General features: G+C 33.6%; 1 protein-coding gene across 1 annotated transcript in view; it reads left to right on the forward strand.

Moving 5' to 3' along the window:
* LOC132364648 (phosphatidylinositol 4,5-bisphosphate 3-kinase catalytic subunit alpha isoform) overlaps positions 1–18,318 on the forward strand; it is a 90,765-nt gene extending 72,447 nt beyond the window's left edge. Inside the window, exons 10-21 of the mRNA XM_059920546.1 lie at positions 2,589–2,713; positions 3,612–3,693; positions 4,519–4,683; positions 4,901–5,004; positions 6,402–6,573; positions 8,759–8,865; positions 9,380–9,501; positions 10,338–10,416; positions 13,612–13,782; positions 14,398–14,515; positions 14,922–15,073; positions 15,884–18,318. Coding sequence (XP_059776529.1) covers positions 2,589–2,713; positions 3,612–3,693; positions 4,519–4,683; positions 4,901–5,004; positions 6,402–6,573; positions 8,759–8,865; positions 9,380–9,501; positions 10,338–10,416; positions 13,612–13,782; positions 14,398–14,515; positions 14,922–15,073; positions 15,884–16,154 — 1,668 coding nt within the window. The 3' untranslated portion in view covers positions 16,155–18,318. The remainder of the gene's footprint in view (positions 1–2,588; positions 2,714–3,611; positions 3,694–4,518; positions 4,684–4,900; positions 5,005–6,401; positions 6,574–8,758; positions 8,866–9,379; positions 9,502–10,337; positions 10,417–13,611; positions 13,783–14,397; positions 14,516–14,921; positions 15,074–15,883) is intronic.
* The last annotated feature ends 276 nt before the right edge of the window (positions 18,319–18,594 follow it).

Raw genomic sequence — 18,594 nt, forward strand, 5'->3', positions numbered from 1 at the left:
CAGAATTTTTCCCTTTCCACTGATAATGCCAAAGAGAAGAAAATTGACAGAGGAAAATATTTCACAATTATTAGCAAATCAGAGTATGAATACAAAGAGACAGATAATAGCACTTTAAAGCAAAGTTTCTCAGCCTCGACATTGCTGACATTTTGGGCCAAAAACTCCTTTGTTGTAGGGGCTGTTGTGTGCATTACAGGATGTTTAGCAGTGTCCCTGGCCTCCACCCTCTAGGTGCCAGCACCACCACTGCCACAAGCTGTGACGATAAAAAATGTGTCCAAACAGTATCAAAGGTTCCTCTTAGAAGGGGCAGAATCACCCCAGTTGAGAACCACTATTCCAGGCTTGAATGATGATGTTAAAATTGATCATGTAAGTGAAATATCAGATGACAATATCCTAGATGAATTTTTCTCAAACTCAGGAAACAATGAGTGAACAGTGTATCTCCAAGGACAAAAAATGACTAACATCAGTTAGTCATTCTGCAGGAATGACTTTATCACACAGTATTTCTTAACAAGAACCCAGCCCACACCTCATCTTTTGCAGTATTCTTTCCATCTTTTATGATGTTGTGCATCAGAATTTACTTAGTAAGTAGATAAATGCTGCAGGCAGTTATGTATAAAAATGACTGGAAGGAAAAAGGTGATGTAGAAATTTTTTAAATCCTTGGATTGATTATTCTGATTGATATCTGTAAGTATAAAAAATAGAAGTGTTTTGCAGTTCTGAAGCAAAGAAGATGGCTGTCCTTTCTTCAACAAAATTATGAGTCATCAAAGTTTTCAAAAGTATTTTGACAATGCAAGTGTGAGAAGAAAAACCAGAAGTAATGATAAACTAGAACTTACTAGATATGTATTTGAAATCTGGAATCAGTATTCACAAGATGGATATATTCAGGCTCACACATGACAGCTGATGAGCAAGTTTGTTGCATTCAACATATGTTGCCCATTTTGGATTATAAATTTGGTTTTACTGTGTTTATATTCTTATTAAGATGTCTAATAAAATTGTTTTTCACCATCACTTTATTCTTTAAATTATTTTGTATTAAAAATATAAACAAAAATCAGTAAGTAAAAGAACTCAGAGTCCATTGGAACCCAGATGATAAGTTTTAATGACTACTTTTTCTGATGAGTTGAGGGTTAAGTATTCTCTTACCTGGACTACTACAGTAGCCTCCTAACTGGTCTCCTGCTTTCCCCAAAGCAACCAGAATAATACTTATAAAAGATAAATCAAGTAATAGTATTCATCCTTTAAACAGCTTTCGCTAAAAGTAAAATCCAGACCTTTTACCCTGACCTGCAAATTTTACATGCTCTGAACATGACCTCCTGTCACTCCTCTCCCTCATCTGCTGGACTTCAGATGCCCTGGTCTTCTTCCTGTTCCTCCTTCACACCAAACTCATTCTTTCCTTGGGGGCACTTTCACTGTTTCCTTCATCTGCAGTAGTCTTTCCCTGGTCTTAGTGTGGATGGTTCTTTCTTGTCATTTGGATCACAAATTAATATTACCTTCTCAAAGGCCATTCCTGAACACCCAGTCTAAAGTAGCCACTCAGTCCTTCTCTGTCACAGCACCCTGAGTATCTTATCTATATCTACTCCAGTATTTTTATTTGTTCATTTAATTTCCCACTGTAATAGAGGCTCTGTTAATACAGGGTGTTTTACTATTTTCTGAGCCCAACAGTAAGAACAGGACAAGGTACACAGTACATGTATTAATAAAGATTTGTTGAGTGAATATATGCCAGTAATATTTCTTTATGCTGTTGGATAAATTAACAATATTGAAATGTATAAAAACCAAGTAGCATGGATGTCTGCTTTCATTTTTAGCCAATAGGAATATGTGTAACTCATCCTAAGGGGAGTGTGTTTTGCATGATACATTAATATGCGTTCATAATTATTCACTATGTGGTTAATATATTTGTATTTAAAGGGAATAAATATATTACTTGGAATCTTGGAATTACACCAAAAGTTATGATATTTTCTTTTTAGTTTCCAAACATTCAGTGTGCAGTGTTTTAATGTGGATGGATTTTTTTTCTCCTTTTTTCCCTTATTTTTACTTTTAAAATTAGAAAGCCTTGCAAGTGATTATAAGGATATTTTCAGGGAAGGATTATGAAAGAATTTATATTTTTATTTTATTATTTTACTTTTTAATTTTCTCTCTTATTCCAGAAACATTAGCAGATTAGTTAATAGGATACTAGGAAGGGTCCTCATCAGGAAGAGAAGTAAATTGTTCACTACCACCCCCTAGTATCCAAATCTAGCCTTATCCCTGACTAACTTTGGCACTTAACTGTTCTTTGGTTGGTGGTAATGTTAACCAAGTAAATTATTGGATTTGTTCCACAAATAACTGTCTTAAGTGTGTTCTCCCCATCCCTGAAAATAAAGTCTTGCAATGAGAATAAACTGTTTTTTAACAGTTAATAAGCAATGTAAAGTTTATTGAAAATTAATTTTCTCTTTTTGCAGATCAGTCATGAATCGGGGGGGGGGTATGGCAAAGAAAATTACATAAGATATTACTTTATTTTACAGAGTAACAGACTAGCTAGAGATAATGAATTAAGAGAAAATGATAAAGAACAGCTCCGAGCAATTTGTACACGAGATCCTCTATCTGAAATCACTGAGCAAGAGAAAGATTTTCTGTGGAGCCACAGGTAAGTGTTAAGATAGAGAGTCTCTGTTCCTTCCATTTCAGAAGAAAGAACTGACTTTGGCTGATCTTGCCATGCTTCTCCCATTACCTATTAGAGTAAATAAAGTGTAATTTACATGATTTTAAATTACAAACATTATCCTTTTTTGAACTGTGGGTATAGATCAGTATTTCTAGAAAATCATGCTGCATTGGTAATAACCTTGCAGATTGAAGGCTTTTTTAAAATTCTGAATCCTTGACATGACATTTTTTAGGATTTGGTTTTTTGGTTTGTTTTCAAATAAAATTTAAGATCAAAAAACAAAACCTTAGTTTTAGATCAGTTTAGCTGTGATTTAATTGGTCTAGATATTTTCATTTTTAGGAGTTCCTTCCATTTTTTCGTTTTTTCTTACACTTCCTTAAAGTAATACTGTAATGCCTTATTTTCACTTCTGAAGAAATTATCCTGCAACTTAGTAAGTGTACCCTGGTTTATTTAAATAAGGCAGTTGCAGTGCATTTCTGCAGCAAGTTCATTTAAACATAAATTTTGTCCAGTGACCACAGTAGAAGTGGTAACTCTTCTCATGGTTCATGCCGAATAAGTAGATGAATAATAGGAGCTATATAAAGAGTGCTATAACATAAATTCATAATTTTTCCTAAGTACCTGTCCTCCATTTGGATTTTCCTTTAGTCTTCCATGCCATTATAACTGTATCTATGTACATATATGTGCAGCTATAGTGTTAAACACAGGTTTGTTTTGATTTTAAAGAAGGCTAGTAATGGTAAGAAGTTTTAAAAGTGTTTGGAACTTCTTAAAGATTGCATAGTCACAAATTTAGACATCTAGGCCTTTTGAATAATATGTAAGAATGTTTTTTTTGTTTTGTTTTGTCTTTTCCACACAGACACTATTGTGTAACTATCCCTGAAATTCTACCCAAATTGCTTCTGTCTGTTAAATGGAATTCTAGAGATGAAGTAGCTCAGGTAAATGCATGTTTGAGATTACTGAATAACTGTTGCACAAATTTGGTATGTCATTCACATTGTTTTTTCTCAGAAAGTCTGCATAAGTATAAGAAGTGAAATAGACTGTTTTAAATTAATTAATAATGATAATACAGATGGTCCTCGACTTACCATGGTTCAGCTTAAGATATTATTACTTTACAGTGGTGAGAAGGTGAGATGCATTAGGTAGAAACTATACTTCACATTTCGAATTTTGATCTTTTCTCAGACTAGCAATATGTGGTAAAATAGTCTCTCCTGATACTGGGCAGCAGTAGCGAGCCACAGCTCCCAGTCAGCCGGATGATCGTGAGGGTAAACAGTATCCTTACAGCTATTCTGTACCCATACAGCCATTCTCCTTTTCACTTTCAGTACAGTGTTCAACAAATTGCATGAGATATTCAACACTTTATTATAAAATAGGCTTTGTGTTAAATGATTTTGCCCAGCTGTGGGCTAAAGTAAGTGTTCTGAGTATGTTTAAGGTAGTCTAGGCTAAGCTATGATGTTCAGTAGATTATGTGTATTAAGTGCATTTTTGACTTGAGATATTTTCAACTTATGATAGGCTTATCAAGACATAAGCCCATTGTAAGTCGAGGAAGATCTGTATAGTAGAGAAAAATACTGTTTACATAACTTCCACTGATTAATTAGAACTAAACATTTTAAGCACTGAATTCATAAAGGGGGCTTTTATCTAATTTTAAAATAAGCAATTAAGATAATGTCTTAAGAGGGTTCATTCACAACTATCTTTGGTTTTTAAATATGATCTGTTATCTCACTCATACACAGATGTACTGCTTGGTAAAAGATTGGCCTCCAATCAAACCTGAACAGGCTATGGAGCTTCTGGACTGCAATTACCCAGATCCTATGGTTCGAGGTTTTGCTGTTCGATGCTTAGAAAAATATTTAACAGATGACAAACTTTCTCAGTACCTAATTCAGCTAGTACAGGTAAAATAGAAAAATAATGTTTTATTCTAAATCCATGCACCTTCCAACACCTACTGTACTAGCTGGTTTTATGCATTTTTAAAAGTCAGTTTTATTACCAGTAGTATCTATTTTCTTCCTAAAAAATTTTTCTTTAAATCCAACCATGCAGAAACTGACCTTGATTGATGTAGAGTTGTTTTTATTTTTGTTTGTTTGTTTGTTTTTAATCACATAGGTCCTAAAATATGAACAGTATTTGGATAACCTACTTGTGAGGTTTTTACTCAAAAAAGCATTGACTAATCAAAGGATTGGGCACTTTTTCTTTTGGCATTTAAAGTAAGTCAAATTATTTTCCCATTTAATTCTTTATATATATATTACTTGTATTCTCAGTTGATGTATAAATATGTATTACTTATATACTGTTGTTTTTGTTTGTCTAGAAGAGTTTTCCATACTGAAAGTGTATTGTACCAGTGATGAACTTCCCTCAGCTTTTTCTCTTTAACATTAAGTAAGCAGTAAAATTAAAACTAAATTTTATACAGGAATGAGAGCTGAAATATTTTTTAAAGATTTTGATTCTACTTTAAGCAAAGTAAAATTTGCTAGGTCCAGATTAATGTTGCAATTGATTTCACCGTATGTGTGGATTAAGATATCCCCCCACCCCCAAAAAATCTTGCCTTGGAATTCAGAACAATAATGACAAAACCCCAAGTTTCTTACTAGAAAATAAGCTAATTAAGAATAAAAAATATTTTGCAGAATATGCTATATCTAATACACAAAGTTAGAGGTCATAAACCATGCACTTTTTTATAAATTTAGAAACAGATTTGTAATTAACGTGATTTTTTAAATGTTAAAATAAATTTAAAATAGAATCTAGAAGCTAGGTTTGAAATAACTTAAATTCAGGGACTTCCCTGGTGGCACAGTGGTTAAGAATCCACCTGCCAATGCAGGGAACACGAGTTCGATCCCTGGTCTGAGAAGATCCCTCATGCCATGGAGCAACTAAGCCCGTGTGCCACGACTATTGAGCCTGCGCTCTAGAGCCCGAGAGCCACAACTACTGAGCCCTCGTGCCACAGCTACTGAAACCCACGCATCTAGAGCCCATGATCTGCAACAAGAGAAGCCACCGCAATGAGAAGCTTGCCTACTGCAATGAAGAGTAGCCCCCACTCTCCACAGCTAGAGAAAGCCCGTGCACAGCAACAAAGAACCAATGTAGCAAAAAATAAATTTAAGAATAACTTAAATTCAGACACAGTACAGAAAAGGGACATGTATGCCAGAAGAGTCAAATAGTGTTCACTGAGCTCTTCACTCCCTCTCTATTCATTGTATTATTTTTGTGCCTAATTTCCTTTTTTCATGTTTATGTATTTTGTGCTAAGATTAGTAAATGAAAAGTAGTTGAAATAAACCTAAAATCTAGTTTTTTTAAAATTTATATTTCCAGGAATTACCTGAAACTCTTAATTGTTTTGCTTCTAAATGATAGGTTTTAAATGATTTAAAGCCTATCATTCGTTAGTATGATTGTATTAGTTAGTATTAGTTACATGATTATAACATTTTTTGAATTTAGAAAATGGGTTTCTTAAAAAAGGTTATGTGTATACTACTCATTTGAATCTCTCTCTCTCTCTCTCTCTCTCTCTCTCTCTCTCTCTCTCTCTCTCTCTTTCTCCCTCCCTCCCTCCCTCCCACTGACCTTTTAGATCTGAGATGCACAATAAAACAGTTAGTCAGAGGTTTGGCCTGCTTTTGGAGTCCTATTGCCGTGCATGTGGGATGTATTTGAAGCACCTGAATAGGCAGGTTGAGGCTATGGAAAAGCTCATTAACTTAACTGACATTCTCAAACAAGAGAAGAAGGACGAAACACAAAAGGTATGTGACTCTTCAGTTTGTTTTTCAGACTCCTTCATTGCAGTGGGGCAGGGTTATTTGAGAGCCCAGTATATATGCAGATCATGGGCCTTAGAATTAGGCAGATTAAGATTTGGATCCAAGCAATGTAATGTTAGACACATTATTTAGTCTCTTGAGATTCATTTTCCTCATCTGTAAAATGGGAATAATAACTTTCCTTATAGGGTTGATGTGAGAATTAAATCATACAAGATATGCAAAGCACCTCTCATAGTCCCTAGAACATAGGAGGTGCCCAGCAAATGTTAGTTCCCTCCTCTTTCCCTTCCTTTCTCTTTTATATAGCCCTAAGTCTTTTTAAAAAAAATTTTTTTTATTGAAGTATAGTTGATTTACAGTATTGTGCTAATCTCTGCTGTATAGCAAAGTGACTCAGTTATATACATATATACATTCTTTTTTTATATTCTTTTCCATTATGGTTTATCACAGGATATTGAATATAGTTTCCGTGCTATACATTAGGACCTTGTTTAGCTCTAAGTCTTTTTTTTGGCTGTGTTGGGTCTTCGTTGCTGCGTACGGGCTTTCTCTAGTTGCGGCGAGCAGGGGCTACTCTTCGTTGTGGTGTGTGGGCTTCTCATTGCAGCGGCTTCTCTTGTTGCGGAGCATGGGCTTTAGGCACGCAGGCTCAGTAGTTGTGGCTCGCGAGCTCTAGAGTGCAGGCTCAGTAGTTGTGGCGCATGGGCTTAGTTGCACCACGGCATGTGGGATCTTTCCGGACCAGGGCTCGAATCCGTGTCCCTTGCATTGGCAGGCAGATTCTTAACCACTGCACCACCAGGGAAGTCCCGGCCCTAAGTCTTAAAAATCATTTTTCCTTACTCTGTGTCTTTTCTTTTCTTTTAGTAATGACCCTGAAAATGAGTGGAAAGAAATTAGTTTCTGTATTTCTAAGTTTAAAATGGACTCTTAGTCACACAGTAAATATATCACACACTTGAGTCACCTGCAGTCTTGCTTAGTGTACCTGAGGAACATGAAATGTAAAGGTTTTCATGACCTTTTCCTACTCCTTATCCTTTATTCAGTCCAACACACCCTACAGTAAAAAGTGAGATCATTCCTCACCTCTAGTGAAATGAAAAAAGAAAATCCCAGTTTATTAGTGAGTCCCCAAAGGACAGACAATGTAAATTAGTAGTACTGAATAAATTTTTTCAACATTTTCATTAATATTGCTTGAAGAAAAAAACAACTTTAAAAGAAAGTTACTGTATTAATCTAAATGTCATACAGTATGTGATTGAGTTGATTTTATTGAAATTGTGGTATGTAAGTTCAAATACAGGTTATTAGAAAATAATGGTATTGTTTCTGCTGCTGGAATTGTGAGCAAGAGGAAATTAGACTGCTTTGAAATAATAAAATTTATTCTATTGTAACTAAGGTAAGAAAAAATAAATTAGATATTAGTTAAATTTGTAAATATAAGCATTTCTTCTAAAGTGAAGTTTTCATATCACAGATTGACTGTGATACAGTGGATTAAAAAAGTGATTAAAAAAGGATGTTTCTTTCCACTTATGTACTAGAACCTTGAGTATAGTATGAGACTTTCCCCAACCATTTCTTTTAGACTCACTAGACCTTTTTTATTGAACAGAGAATATGGTGTTTTCTGAAAAGCTTAAAAGTAAGGTTATTAAGCTAACGTGATGTCTCCAAAGTTTTTCCTCTAGAACAAAGGTCAGCAAACTTTTTCTTAAAAAGCTAGATAGTAAATATTTTAGACTTGGTAGGCCATGCAGTTTGTTGTAACTACTCAGCTCTGCTATTCTAGTGTGAAAGCACCAATATCTAAGTGAATGGGCATGACTATATTCCAAGGCAATTTGACTTACAAAAACTGGCAACTGACTTACAAGCCATAGTTGACCAAGCCCTGCTCTAGAGCCAGAACACTGCCTCTGTCAGCATGCAGAGCTTTTCTCTCAGGAAGGTACACAGTACTGTCACTCTCACCTCTCTGTCTGAGTTGTGCAGCTCTGTGTTATAGAAACCCTTCTAATCAGAATGCAGCCAATCCAGGATATGGATTCAAAGACTACACAGTAATGAGGTTCCAGTGTATAAAAGAGATTAGCAATTAGTTTTACCTTTATCAAATCAACTTCTAACCATGATTATGCTCATTTATCAGGTACAGATGAAATTTTTAGTTGAGCAAATGCGGCGACCAGATTTCATGGATGCTCTACAGGGCTTTCTATCGCCTCTAAACCCTGCTCATCAGCTGGGAAATCTCAGGTAAGGTACTTTATTGGAAGTTTTATTGATACATTTAAACAAGTACTTTCTCTGGAGAAAATCTTGAAAAAGTCAGAATGTCATTGTGTTCAATAATATATGCTTCTCTCTCCCCTTTTCCTACCCTGCAAAATAAGAGTAGTAAAATTTTCTTAAGTTCAGAGCTGCATTTATTCAGAATGAGTTTTTACTACTTTAATAATAGAATTTAAAACTTTTTATGGCCAGAATTTCTGGTATCATTGGATAAGAAATGGAATGCAATATCTGTAAAACAAATGAGATGTCCCTATATTTGTGGAAAATTCATATTCCATTTATAAGAAATTTTTAAGCTTAATATGTATTTTTTCTTTATACTACCTCAGAAATTAATTCATAAATAAAACTGAGGAGAAAGTTTAAAATTGTTATAACACTTCAAAAAGTTGTACAGTATATGTATTTTAAGATAAATTGAGGCTACAAAGAATAACAGCCAAGGTGCCTAGTAAATTTTTCAACTATTTTAAAGGCTTGAAGAGTGTCGAATTATGTCCTCTGCAAAAAGGCCACTGTGGTTGAATTGGGAGAACCCAGACATCATGTCAGAATTACTCTTTCAGAACAATGAGATCATCTTTAAAAATGGGGATGGTAAGGAAGAATATTAATGGACTTATGATGCATGAATTTAGTTATATTTTTATACACAGGATATTTATGAACCATGAAGATTATTGAAAGCCATTTAAGGAATATGCATGTGGTAAAATATATAATATTAAGCAAATGTCTTAACCTTTAGAATATGTATTTATAATTATTGAAAAGGAAAGAAGTACTAGGTTTAGTGTCAGAAGGCCTGAAAATCATTTTGTTCAGCTGTGTATCCATTCACTCCATAAATATTTGACATGCTAGGCCCTGAAGTTGTAAGAGTACACAAAACAGAATCCCTGCCCTCTTAGAGTTTACAGTCTAGCAGGGAAAAGAGACATTAAACAAATAACTACAAAAACAAAATTACAACCCTGGTACAAAGGAAAAGTGTAGTCTGCTAAGGAATCATAAAAGAAGGTCCTAATTTATTTGGAGAACAGGCTGTGGGGGAATACATTTTTATATACTAAACAAATGTATCATTGATGGGTTTTCATTAGGAAATGACCTTTCAGCACTGAATTCTGTTAATCCAAATATTTTAATATAAACATGTTCAAGTTTAAGGATTCAGAAAAATAAGTAATTTAAATATTTTAATTTAATTTTTTTGTGAAATACATGCCACCTTATCCTACATTGTTATACAGATGTGTTTATGCAGATACTTTAGAAATGGGTTAAAGACTAAGATTATTGCTGCCTTACAGATTATTTTGAAGAGCAAACATAGTTCTGTATATTTTCTGTTTGAAAACATTATGATGATGTGATACTCAAATTTGTGCTTGTGGCATTAAGTGTTGGTATACATATTCTTTGAATTTCAGATTTACGGCAAGATATGCTAACACTTCAGATTATTCGCATTATGGAAAATATCTGGCAAAATCAAGGTCTTGATCTTCGGTAGGTAACCAATAAGACAACATGTATGCTGAAAGTTATCCTGAAAAAGTAAACCATTAGTAAATATTAATTGTAAAATATATTAATTATAAACAATATAGAGGCATATATCTATAAATAAATGTATGGAGTAATAATTAACATTAGTTGATTACACTGTGGTACTTTCTATTTGTCCTCTTCTTCCTTGGCTTAGAATAGCTAATGAGATTCAGCTAGGTAAGAAGAGCTATCTCCAATAAGCTGGTGAAGACTTTGCAACTGGTCACTAACAATCTTCCCTTGGTATCTGCAGGGGATTGGTTCCAGGACCCCCGCCAATACCAGAGTCCATGGATGCTCAAGTCCCTTATATAAAATGGCATAGTATTTGCATATAAGCTATGCACATCCTCCTGTATACTTTGTCATCTGTAGGTTACTTATAATACCTAGTGCAATGTAAAGCCTATGTAAATAGTTACCAGTGCACAGCAAATTCAAATTTTGCTTTTTGGAACTTTCTCCATTTTTTTTCCCCAAATATTTTCCATCTGCAGTTGGTTGAATCCGAGTATCCAGAACCTTCAGTTATAGAGGGCCAACTGTATTTAGGAACAGGACATAGGAGACAAGAGACACAAAAGGCCCCATTTTTCATTTACAAGTTAAGAGTTTAAAAGAAGGTTTCTTTCATTATATAAGTTTTCTAATTCTAAAACTTTATAAATTCTCTAATCTTGAGTCAGTTTTTCAGCAAAATTTATGAAAGCAACTAATCTTAAAATTTTTGCCATTTTGTTGGTTTCTGCCCAACCTTCCCAGTTATCAGCATCATCTCCAAGTTTTCTATCCTGCCACATCTTCTCCTAGTCATTTTTGTGTCTAATATTTTATCCTTCTCGTACTTGTCCCTTTGCAAATTCAGAGTTATTCAGGCAAAGCCCACCCTCTTCAAAAGTACTTTTGTCTGTAACTCTGGTAATTACAATATTTAATTGTAAATTAGTGGCTATGCAAAAAAGCATCTAAAGTTAAACGAGCTAGATCGTTGGAAAGTAAGTTGGATCTTTGGAAAGTTGTTACATTTTTTTAACTTAAGTAAATTTAAATTAAAATTTTATTTAAAGTTTAATTTTTTTAATAATAAGCCTGTAGGACTATGTGACGCTTTAAACTATGAGCATGTTCAACAGTTATAAAATTAAGAGAAAATGCTCGGGAGTACCACCTTAAGAAATTCCTGTATTTACCAGAGCAGATAGAAGAAAAGATTCCACAAGAAAAATGGTCAAAAGGGTAGGAAGACCAGAGTAAGTGATTCACAGAACCCAGAAGAGGGGAGAGATTCACAAACAGTTTACAGTATCAGGTGCTTCAGGAGTTTAAGAGCATGAGGACTATGAAAAAGGCCTTGGATTTGATGATTCATGGTTAGCTTTAAGAAGAGTTGAGTCAGTAGAGTGATAGAAATTAAGCTACAAGGAATTAAGTGAGAAAATAAAAATAAGTTTAGACTGTTACTCTTTTAGGAATTTAGGAAGTAAAGGAAAGGTGGAAAGAATGGACAGTAGCATATGAGAACAAGAGAGCAGGAAAAACCATACTTCAGTACTTATGTGCCAATGGGTGTATTAGGTGCTTTTTTTTCATTGTCTCTTTAAATCCTCACATCTCTACCCTTGACTACATGTCCTTTTTAATATTACATGTGATGAATGGGAAATACCCATAAAGCACTTCGACTGCACACCAAAGTATGGTTGTATCAAGGAAAAAGCATTGGTGGGTTATTTGAGTTGTGGGCTAAACTAACTGCTTTTATCAGGGAACATCATTTTTACTTAAAGAATAACTAACAGACAAGCTATGATTATTCAGACATGGATATTTGGTAGACATTTTCTTGAAAATGAACAATATGAGACTCTTCAGGGAGAACAACTGACAGTATTTGTTGTCAAAAATCAAATTTAAGCTTTCAAGTAAAAATTAGAATTTTGAAAACCTTGTATCTACTGCTATGAGCTTCCCCCAAATTAAAGACTTTTCTGATGAGATCAGTGATAATGTTAACAATTGTGATTTTTTTTAGTTGGTATAATGAAAAGTATCAACATTTGGAAGATCTCCATAACTCAGTGAACTAATATCTTCCAAATGACCAATATAGGATATTATAAAGTCATATATGGGTAGAAATTCCATTCAGAGGCAAGATAAACAAATGGGTCTTCATGTAACAGTGTATGAAAAGTTTACTGTTATGGTTTCACATTCCATATTGCAACTTAAGAAACTATCTCTTGTCAAGTGTTGGAACAGTAGGAAAGAAAAATATGTACAATTATCTGAAAAGGCTATTACTCCCTTTTCCAAATACATATCTGTGCGAGGCCAGATTTTCTTCATATGCTTCAGTCAAAACATTGCATTAGATTGAATACAAAAGCATTCATGAGAAGCCAGCTCCATACTATTAAGCCAGACATTAAAGAAATTTGAAAAAATGGGAAACAATGTCACTCTTCTAAGTTTTTGTTTGTTTGTTTTTAGGGTTTTTGTTTTGTAAAAGATAGTATTTTTTATATAAATGAGTGTAAATATTACTTTAAATGAATTAATAAATATTTTAATTTTAAAATTTTCTCCATTTTAATTTCTAATGTCAATAGATCTAACCCACATAAATAAAAGCTCTTTGGTATCCTTGATAATTTTTAAGAGTTTAAAGGAGTTCTGAAACCGAAAACTTGAGAACTGCTACCCTAAGGTATTGTTTAGATGTCAGTTAAACATCTTTAAATTCACCCATTATTTTTAAAGTCATAAATGTTTATAAACTGAATTGCCACAATAATTTTCTTCATGCTTTTCTCATGTACAGTTAAATGCTTTCACAGTTGAAGGTTATAATAAATGATGGCAGATAATTTGATGATTTTTCTAGGAATGTTTGTCATGTTGTAATAAAAGTAAAACTAGATTAAAGGAGTAAAGGTCATGCATGAAAAATTTGCAAATAGAATATTCCTGTATTAGCCTGTTAAAATACTTGCTATTTTAGGGAGCGCCCTTCGACTTGCTAGATGGAATGATGCTCGATTCATGAATCTCCTAATAAAACCAATTAGATCTTCACATTTAAAAAAAGATAAAATATTTGCTGTTTTAAAATCCCATCATTTAACTGCAGATGTCTTGTTCCTTTTTCAGAATGTTACCTTATGGTTGTCTGTCCATTGGTGACTGTGTGGGACTTATTGAGGTGGTGAGAAATTCTCACACTATTATGCAAATTCAGTGTAAAGGAGGCCTGAAAGGTGCCCTGCAGTTCAACAGCCACACACTACATCAGTGGCTCAAAGACAAGAACAAGGGAGAAATGTGAGTTTATTATTCTTTTCTTTCTATGCTAGTAGAAGTTTGTATCTGATAGACAAGATTTTTAATGGTTGTGTATATTTCTTTGAGTTAGACCAGAAAAGAAAAAAAAAAAACTGTATTTAATTTGGAAAAAGATATGTTCAACCTTTGAAATATTTGAGATTATTGAGTTTAAATGATCAGAATTGCTTATAATTTGGTGAAATCCTGTACATTCACCTTAAAAATCTAAAATGTATTTTTCTTAATGCTTATTCTTTTTTTTTAAGTTATGTTTAAATTAATAAAAATTAAAATTAAAAATTTTACTCCTAATTCATTGTTAAAATGATTAGAAAAAATTTATTTTAATGACATAAGTATTTTTTCACTATAATAAGAATTATGCTTTGGTCAGAGAATATCTAGAAATTTTCTTAGAAACCTTTGAACACTTCAGAATCCCAAAGTTCCTCAGATCTTCAAACATAATTACTTCCTCCCCCTAATGTCAATGATTGTTTTCATTGTTTTAATACAGACTTTACTAAAAGACTTTGACCATCTTTTTCCAGTTTGGACTGGATCATTCTGTATTTCCATACTAACTCAAAGTTGTTTATTTCTTCTTTGTAGATATGATGCAGCCATCGATCTATTTACACGTTCATGTGCTGGATATTGTGTTGCTACCTTCATTTTGGGAATTGGAGATCGTCACAATAGTAACATCATGGTTAAAGATGATGGACAAGTAATAGCTTCCTCTTTTAAATGTGTCAACATTCTTTTTTTTTAATTTTTTTTTTTTTTTTTTACTTATTTATTTGGCTGCACTGGGTCTTAGTTGTGGCATGCGGGATCTTCGTTGTGGCACGTGGGATCTTTTAGTTGCGGCATGCAGGATCTTCAGTTGCGGCATGTGGGATCCTTTAGTTGTGGCATGCAGGATCTTTAGTTGCGGCACGAGGGATCTTTTAGTTGTGGCGTGTGGGATCTAGTTCTTGACCAGGGATCGAACCCGGGTCCCCTGCATTAGGAGTATGGAATCTTAGCCACTGGACCACCAGGGAAGTCCCTCGACATTCTTAAATTTACTAATTCAGGACATTGTATTTCTGCATTTGTCAAACTATAACATAATTTCTTATTTTTGAAAGCTGTTTCATATAGATTTTGGACACTTTTTGGATCACAAGAAGAAAAAATTTGGTTATAAACGAGAGCGTGTGCCATTTGTTTTGACACAAGATTTCTTAATAGTGATTAGTAAAGGAGCCCAAGAATGCACAAAGACAAGAGAATTTGAGAGGTAAGTTCAAGAAATCAAAAGCACAAAATAAAGAATTCTTGCTGCTCTACCAAAGCAATCGATATTTTTCAAGCAATTTAAAAATAAATGTTTTATTAACATCGTAGCATAAACTGGATATTTTAATGTGTTTATTTTTATTTATTTATTGTGTAATGCTGTGAAGGAAATGGAAAGAAAAACCAGTTTAATTTATTGAGTTAGTTAAGGCCTAAAAAGGAAGTGATCCTTAAACTTCATAGTACATTAAAAGTTTTTGTTCACTGCCGTTTAAAAATTGGATTCCACCTTCTCTTTATTAACAAATCATGTATAGTGCTTCAAACAGCACTTTTTAGTCATACAATCTGAGGAATTCAGTCAACCATTAATACCATGTTTATTCATAATTTTTCTTACCACCATATGGGGTATCATTAGTCTATCTCAAACCTTAAAGTACTTTTAAAAACCTTTTATAAAATTCTCTTTTATCTATAACTCAGTCCTGGCCCTAACCTAATCCCTAGAGGCTTTAGTATGGACCAGTTCATACATTTAATAAATCCTTATTAAATTGCTAATGTGCCAGGCATTCTTTTAGGGGCTGGTGATAGAGCAGTAAACAAAGTCCTTATGGACTCACAGAGTTCACATTCTGGTGTCAGGTAAAGGGAATAGAAAGTGTTGGTAAGAGGAGTAGGGAGAAGAATGCTGTATTTTATAGTTTTGTCCAAGAAGGCCTCTCTAACTTTGTGACATTTGAGCAGAGACCTGAAGGTATTAACACGATTTACTCCACACTAACCAAACTGTTCTTATTACTTGTAGGTTTCAGGAGATGTGTTACAAGGCTTATCTAGCTATTCGGCAGCATGCCAATCTCTTCATAAATCTTTTCTCAATGATGCTTGGCTCTGGAATGCCAGAACTACAATCTTTTGATGATATTGCATACATTCGAAAGACCCTAGCTTTAGATAAAACTGAGCAGGAGGCTTTGGAATATTTCATGAAACAAATGAATGATGCACACCATGGTGGCTGGACGACAAAAATGGATTGGATCTTCCACACAATTAAGCAGCATGCTTTGAACTGAAATGATTAAGAAACTGAGAGCTCAGTATCTGGATTCTATACTGCACTGTTAATAACTGTCAACAGGCAAAGACTGATTGCATAGGAATTGCACAATCCATGAACAGCATTAGAATTTACAACAGGAACAGAAATAAAATACTATATAATTTAAATAATGTAAACGCAAACAGGGTTCGATAGCACTAAACTAGTTCATTTCAAAATTAAGCTTTAGAATAATGCGCAATTTCATGTTATGCCTTAAGTCCAAAAAAGGTAAACTTTAAAGATTGTTTGTATCTTTTTTTAAAAAACAAAACAAAACAAAAAAAAAACCCAAAATATATAGAAATGATGGAGAAGGAAAAAGAATGATGTTCTTTTTTTGTCTTGCAAATGTTTTATGTTTTGAAATGTGGACACAACAAAATCTATTATTGCATTAGGTCCAAGTAAACTGGAGTTTGATGTTAAATTACACTGAGATTGGAAAATAATGAAAATTTTTATTTTTCCATTGCTGTTCAACTTATAGTTTGAAGTGGGTTTTTGACTCCTTGTTTGATGAAGAAAAATGCTTGGGGTGTAAGGGACTCTTGAGATTTCATCACAGACTTTTCCTTTTTAATAAATCAAACCTTTTGATGATTTGGGGTCTTATCTGCAAAGTTTGGGAAGCAGTCACAAATGAGACCTGTTATAAGGTGGTGTTTTGGGGTTTTTCTTCTGGACAGTATTTACAAGAATCTGATTCTTATTTCCCAGGGAAATTCTGGGCTCCCACAAAGTAAATAATCATCATAGAGAAAGAACGAGCAGGAATAATTCTTGCTCCAGAATTGTACAGTATTCACCTTAGATTGATTTTTTTTCTCCTTTTGCAATGAATTGAATACATTTTTCATGCATGTGTTCCAGAAAATAGAAGTGAGTATTAATGTTATTAAAAAGATTATTTTTTTTATTAAAGGCTATTTATATTATAGAAACTATCATTAATATATATTCTTTATTTACATGATCTGTCCCATAGTCATGCATTGTTTTGCACCCCAAATTTTTTATCGTTTGTAGCAGCATGGTCAGCTTTTCTCTTGATCTGTGGGTGAGGCTCAGGCACTATCCCATTTATACCAATGACTAGTGTATAACTACTTAAGGAAAACAGATGAAAGTTCCTCCTCTTTCCTTTTATTTTCTTCTGTTTTCTCTTGAATCCCCCATCTTCCATCCTATCTTATAGTTGAGAATGCCTCAACCATATGAAATTGGTTACCAAAATTAACACAATTTAGACTATCTTCCTGATTGCTTAATCCCTCTACCAAGGTATGTTCATGAATAATACTTTATAATAGGGGGAATAGAAACCATGAACTTTTTACCTTTTTAGGCTATTTATTCAATATCTCCATAATAAAATTAGGGCCTTAAACCATTTTAAGATCGTGTCCCATTTCCGAGTTGTCAGGGCTCACTCTCCAACTTTATTAAATTGCATTTGAGCACAGGATACATTCCTAAACACTTTGAAAAACATTAACCCAAGATGTAGGGGCTAAGGCTAGTTATCACTCTACAATCTGATATTTTACTCAGTAATTGAAATGAATGATTAATGCCCTAGGACATAGCTTTAGCAAATGTCCAGGTGCCACACCAGAAAAAGTGCAATAATTTACTGACAGTTTTCTAGACTAGGCATATTATTGGAGTACAACTTTATGAAGAGTGCACATTTTATACAGCATCACTTAAAAAACATTCATCTATGAAATCAGTTACCTATAGTAGAAGTCTTGAATAGTGAACGGGACTCTAATACAAATACTCTTAATATTTGACTATTTTAGAACCCTTAAAGGGCATAATTATTGGAGATTTAGGTACCTCACTAAAGCATGTACATAATACTGCCAACAAGAAAAATAAATTTGGGAACTTATTTAGGGAACTTACTTCCCTAAACTGTCTTAGAATAGTTAAGAAGAATTTAAACTTTGTTTTAAGCAGGAGACCAGATAGATTCTTTTGCAGATATAGATTTCATAACATTAAAATTTCATGATTAACAATTTGTGTCTTTTAGATTTATTCAGTTAATACATACTGACATCCCAGTATTTTCTATATCAGGGATTAATTACAGGAAAACTCAGTGAAATGGTACAAATCTGAAGCTTTGATGGTGGAAACTGAAGTTTTTAACAGAGAACTGTGTTTTACTGAGTGCCAAAAAAGCTTTGAGCTTCCTTGCACAAAGTTTATACAATTTTTGCATTTTTCACATCAGTCCAGATAGTCCCCCTTGCCCTAGGACCTCTCCACCATTAAAACACAAGCCACATAACTTATTTTATCATTTACGTTTATTTTTAAGTTATTACAACCAAATTAATTCCATTTGAAGAAATGTAGACAAATTCTATAAAGAGTATACATTAAATGAACTAGCTAAA

Source organism: Balaenoptera ricei, chromosome 4, assembly GCF_028023285.1.
Source record: "Balaenoptera ricei isolate mBalRic1 chromosome 4, mBalRic1.hap2, whole genome shotgun sequence".
Lineage (NCBI taxonomy): Eukaryota > Metazoa > Chordata > Mammalia > Artiodactyla > Balaenopteridae > Balaenoptera > Balaenoptera ricei.